The sequence below is a fragment of the Mytilus galloprovincialis genome, chromosome 6 (assembly GCF_965363235.1).
Source record: "Mytilus galloprovincialis chromosome 6, xbMytGall1.hap1.1, whole genome shotgun sequence".
Taxonomy (NCBI): Eukaryota; Metazoa; Mollusca; class Bivalvia; order Mytilida; family Mytilidae; genus Mytilus; species Mytilus galloprovincialis.
In genome coordinates, this window is record NC_134843.1 from 9898307 (window position 1) to 9904402 (window position 6096).

Here is a 6096-nt window from a genome sequence, read left to right on the forward strand (position 1 = left end):
ACCACCACAAGTTGTCCTATTTAAAACAATTAACACACCATTATATGAATTCACAATGTCGAATATATAAGCTACACAATGCACATAAATTAAATTACAGGGTGAAGTTCCTCATTCACTATGTATAAACACAATGCTTTATTACAGAATATATTCACACAATGTCACTATGCAATCACTTTGCAACATGTATTAAGCCTGATTATTCACAATGTCACTAATATATATCACTATGCAACATGCATCAGACACTTTATTACACAATGTCACTAACGGATTACTATGCAACATGCATCAATACATATCACACAAAACGTATGAACACATTACCACATATATACAACATCTATTAACAATATCCACCAATTTGTAATATCACCTTTTGAATGTTCAATAAACCACAATAACACAGTGACACAATTACACTTGCACAATGCTTCAATGCACAAGGAATGTATATGAACACAGCTCAACTCACACACTAATTATCACTATGAATCCGATCGAAATGAATATATTCTAAACTGATAATATTAAACACAGTGCACTTTTACTTATACACTTCCACAATATAACAACTTGCAACACCAGCAAGATTTCACCATGTATTCTCACTAATACACGTCCACAATATAACAACTTGCAACACAAGCAAGTATACACCTTGTACTTTCACTGTACAATAACTTATTATATAAGTTCACTTTATAACACAATCACTATTCGAAATATTCACATATAAATCCAAACACTATAATTTATATCCTTTGAATCACTAAAGCCACTCTACTTACCAGTTGGAATATTTAATCCTAGAAGTTCACTCTTCAATAGTCCACATAAAACTGACAAAGTTTCTCTGTCTTGAGCTGGCTTATATACTACCATATGGAACGGTCCATTATACTTAAAGGGGTAAAAATCAAGACTATACCAAATTTAGGGGTGTTTTAACAAATAGACGGTGCTCCAACTATGGAGAAACTTATAAACATATAGAAACACAATTAACAGGAAAAGACAACTGGTATTTCACATCGAAATAAATAAACTATGACCAATTTTTGTTACACTATATCCTTGAACGCAGATCGACTTATATAAGTAATTAAACTGTTCATCTCACTATATAAGTGATTAAATTATTCATCTAACAAAGTATTCTTCAATACTACCTTGTCTGAGGTATATTGATCAAAACTTATATCTGATACAAGATACATATGCTAAGAGCTGTCTGGCTCTTCATTGGTTGTGTAATCCAGGTAAACAAATCCATACTAGATACGATGGAGGTGAAGACAAAGCTAAGGTTTTGTCTGGTGTTTTCCGCCATTGCATTGGTCCTAAAGATCATAGTTTTTATCAGTCCAGGATGGGTAGTGGTCAAATCTTACTTTCGGGATCCATTACCAACACATGTAGTTCAAAAGGCAGAACATGTGATAGACAGGAGACACGGAATTTCAATTTCTTTTGGAGTCTGGTTCTACAAGGTAAGTAAATAAGTTAGTAAGTAACATACATTTATACAAGTATATATTTTGGGGCCCTTTATAGCTTGCTGTTCAGTGTGAGCCAAGGCTCCGTGTTGAAGGCCATACCTTGACCTATAGTGGTTTACTTTTATAAATTACTTGGATGGAGAGTTGTCTCATTGGCAGTCATACCACATCTTCCTATATCTATATATACATAGCAATTTGATATTTACATCCGGTGCATTGGGCCTATATGTCATTTAAGCAATATTATATCCTATTTGAAAAACGTAAAGGTGTACAAAATTGAAAGATAAAATTAGACGTGATGTTGTTTTTTTCTATGAATGAATGCTGAATTTACAAATTTTGTGGTTGGAATTTGATAGTCCTTCATTAGATGAATGTCTTTCTTTATCAAGGTGTGTAGACATGAGAGGAACAACGATGAGGGGGATGAAGAGAAGAGGGAATTCATGGAGGAGAAGACAACACCTAAAGACACAAGACGGACAAGTGAAGGCCGCCATCACCACCACGAGAGACACCCCCATAGATGTTACCACAGAAGCTACAAGAAACAACAACATGGACAAAGAATTGACTATGTTGGTGAGGACTTTGAACAAGCCCAGAGGAATGACAAAACATTTGAAAATAACATACCAACAGATTTTATTGAGGCAAGAGAGTTTATCAACACATCAGTTGGTAAGTGCTGCAATCATTGTTCCTGTTCTTTGTGTTACTGATATCAAGTATATGTATACAAAATAAGACTTTACAATAAGTGAAGTTTCCAAGTAATACAGAATGTCGAGAAGAAATCTACCTGTAACATGTTAACTTATCATATGGTCATTACAAATAACATTTATTTCATGGTAGTCTAGAAATCAAAATCTGACACTAACAAAGGAGCCACTAAAAGTATAATTCAAACCAATGACATAAAACAGGAAAAGCAAAAAGAAAATAACGACAAAATCATAAACTGTTCAGTTGTTTTCTTTATCTGTGTTTGATGGTATTAATGGGATAGCGAGTCGGCTATGTTTTGCATAATGATAGATTAAAGTTTCTACCTTATACATTACTATGGTTTGTGGTAAACTGTGGAAAAGGAGGTCATGTCTTATCCCAAAATATGTATGGTCTTTCGTGTACTTTACGAAGACTTAATGGGAGACAACTTTATTTTGTGTTTGTTTTTATTAATTTATCCCCTATAAAGGAAAACTAGTACGTGATATAGGGAGGTGGAAGATTCCAAAGAGACATTCAAACTCGTATTTCGAAATAAACCGACAAGGCCATGCCTGGCTAAAAATAAACCGACAAGGCCATGCCTGGCTAAAAAAAACAATAGACAAAGAATTAAAGACTGAGCAATACGAACCCCCAATAAAAACTGGGAATGATTTAGAGTGCCCCGGAAGGGACTGCATATGTTACACCTGTCGTGTATCTCATGTTAGTACTCGATGGTAAAATTAATTCGGTATGTCACATGAGGGGAAAGGAGATAAAATTGCAGTATCATTTTAATATTTCCTGGTTTATAAAATCAGCTCTATTGTTGAATTCTTTCGTTTCAGTATATAATTTACTTAATATTGTGGTTTGAATAACAATGGCTTAAATTTGAATATGACGAAGAAAGGTTTTTTAAAAGTAAGCTAATAATGACTCAGGGTAAAACGTGACCCTTACATTCCTTATTGAACTACTAATATTTAAGTCAAATAGCAGTTGTATGGTCTGAAATGTTGAATGCGAGAATAATATCTATGTTTGTTTTAAATAAAGTGTTAATATTTGCTGATATCTGAACCTAAATATATGACAAATAATACACCGAAAATAATTTGGCAGTAAAACTATATAAAAAGAAGAGGGTGTGGAAATCCCGCATCTGTTCATAAGACTAATTTACTGGGATGTCTTTACTAAGAAAAAAATTAATGTTTTAAAGATGATCAATTTAAGTTCTACAGTATAATTGATGATCCTTTAAAAAACCATATTACGGCAGGAAGATGGACTTCCTAAATTGTATTTCTCTTGTCAATTTTGCTGTTAGATTTTGTTATTTAGGTCGTGGTTAGACGGTAAGAGAGACGAACAATATTGAATTAAAAAATAAAAGCTATTTTAAATATCGATATTCGTTGTAGCAGTTTGTTAATGAATGGTATAATGAGAGTACACAAAAAGAAGATGTGATATGATTACCAATGAGACAAATCTTCACAAGAGGCCAAATGACACAGATATTAACAACTATAGGTCACCTTACGACTTTCGACAATGAGCAAAGTCCATACTGCATAGTCAGCGTTCATTATTTGTTCTCTCTAAATGTACAGTCCTACGTCAGCATATACCGAAATGAACATGCAAATTACTGACACGAGGTAAAGAAACGATAAAGCACACTTTTAAAATTAAACAATAACGCTACAATTACCTTTCTTTTTCATGCTAGAATTTGCTCGCCATGGACGATATGAGTTGACATGTTATGTTACCATTGGTCTCATTCTTGGATTAATTGGTATGGCTGGTGCCATTAAGTACGCTCGTGGTGGTGGTGTAGGAAAACATACTGGAAGACTCATTTGTTCTACTCAAGTTTTCTCATGTAAGTATACGCATAAATAGACAAAAATGTTGTTCTTTGTATTTTGTTAATGAAAAACTCAATTGCAATTCTTGTCGTCAATAAATGTAAAGTGTACACAATATCCAGATCAAATTAGAAATACTCTTATACATGAATAACAGTTGTATCATCGAAAAATAACCGCTCAAGTTAATTGTTACCAAAATTCAAAATTAGTACTTCAATCGCATGCTACAGGTTGTAATGTAATTTATATTAAAATGATTAAATAAAGACAATTCAGTTACGTTCTTTTTACTCTATTACAAAATGTTTCTGTCTTGCAGCTTTCTTCTACTGGGTTGCCATTATCAGAGTTGCTACGTTCGTCATTCAGCTGAGAACTATTCAGAAGCATGAAATTCTAGACGATCATATGGGTCACGATGTTTGGTTTTCTGTTCCTTGGTGCCTTATCGTCGGAGCCATTGGGGCAATTGTCATGGATATATCAGCTTTATTCCATCTCATCATGATATCACGTGACCGGAAGTCTGATGGGGTAGAATACTCATTTCACACAGAAAAACACGGCTCAAGTAAAGTTCCGATTATTGCTCCGAGAGGATACGAACAACTTAAGATACCACCACTATATACTCGAGAAGAAGCCGGGCCACTTCCCGAAAAAGAACCTATTTCGTAGACTGATATTGTAATTTTGTTGTTGTTAAATACATTTGAGTTATATTAGATTAGAGAAGTCGCACGTGTTATAAGTTAGTGGACAATATTGACTTTTTGATAGATTATTTTTAGAAAACTCCACCGTATGAACCTTTTTATTATGTTTCATCCCACACACTTGAAATTACAAGTTATGTTTGTTGCTATATTATTCCAAGTGAAGGGATATGAAATACATGATATTTGTCCTAGTCTAAACAGAACAACCAAATGACTGCCAACCAATTGATGTTTTTCTGTATATAAAGAAGAATTGGCTACAAAGACCATTTATTTTTATTTATACTTTTTGGAGAATGGCAAAATCAGCTGTTCTCAACTTGTGTTATAAAAATACTACTATAAAGATAAGTTAAAGGAATTAAATGTTTTGTTTTGTATTTTAGGGTTTTTTTTGTGTCTGTCTCTTTTCTATATTGATCTAACAATTTTTTGAATATCGTACAAGATTTATTATCAAATCTTTTACACTATATTCTGATAAACAATAAAACTGCACTTTTACAATTACAAATTACAAAAAGACCCGACAGAGATGAATAGGTAAAACAAAATGAAAACTTTAATTGGATTCTGAAGCCTGTCTGGAATTTTCATGCATATTTAAACACTGATTAAAAAGGGGGAACAGACAAAGGTGTGTTCGGTGTGAGCTTTGAACTAAAATGGTTTACTTTTAGACTTGGATGGATAGTTGTCTCATTGGCACTTAAATCACATCTTCTTATATCTATATAAATATCCCAATTAAAATTTATTATTTCGAAAACCGTTCATCTAATTTTAAACGAGAGACAAAAGATACCAAAGGAATTTCAAACTCATAAGTAATAAAAAAAAATACTGACAGTGCCATGTCAAAAAAACGAAAAACGATGAAAAACCCAACAATATTACCCAAAACACAAACACAGAGCTACTCGGAACCGGGGTTGTTCTCAGATGCTCCAGAAGAATAAGCAGATCGTGTCCCGAATTACCTACCCGTCCTGTTTCTCATGTAAGTATCAACCCGGTGATAAGCCGAATTCGAAAAGTAACATTCGAGAGAATGGGGACAGGATTGTGGTCAAAACAAATGGAACATATCTGTCGTCATCTGGGAAATAGATATTCCATTAGATATGGAATTTCGCAATTTGGAAGCTGAAATCGACCCTCATAATCAATTTCTAGGTATAAGTCAAAACACGAGACGGACTCAACTGTCTCCTTTACTTCAATTTCTATAGAATAGATGAATTTAACATAGTCACCAAATTT

The 6096-nt window shown here is 33.4% G+C and overlaps 1 protein-coding gene across 1 annotated transcript; it reads left to right on the plus strand.

Moving 5' to 3' along the window:
* Nucleotides 1-1265: 1265 nt before the first annotated feature.
* LOC143078889 (uncharacterized) lies at nucleotides 1266-5213 on the plus strand. The gene is made up of 4 exons (XM_076253918.1): nucleotides 1266-1496; nucleotides 1904-2192; nucleotides 3970-4125; nucleotides 4434-5213. Exons 1-4 carry the CDS (start codon nucleotides 1290-1292, stop codon nucleotides 4790-4792), a joined length of 1011 nt encoding a protein of 336 aa, XP_076110033.1. The 5' UTR covers nucleotides 1266-1289; the 3' UTR covers nucleotides 4793-5213.
* Nucleotides 5214-6096: the final 883 nt, after the last annotated feature.

Bases quoted from the DNA above. Each gene is read 5' to 3' on its own strand.
- LOC143078889 (XM_076253918.1), top strand. From the start codon at position 1,290: ATGGAGGTGAAGACAAAGCTAAGGTTTTGTCTGGTGTTTTCCGCCATT. The intron at 1,497-1,903 runs GTAAGTAAATAA...TTCTTTATCAAG, and splicing joins TTGGAGTCTGGTTCTACAAG to GTGTGTAGACATGAGAGGAA. The intron at 4,126-4,433 runs GTAAGTATACGC...TCTGTCTTGCAG, and splicing joins TTCTACTCAAGTTTTCTCAT to CTTTCTTCTACTGGGTTGCC.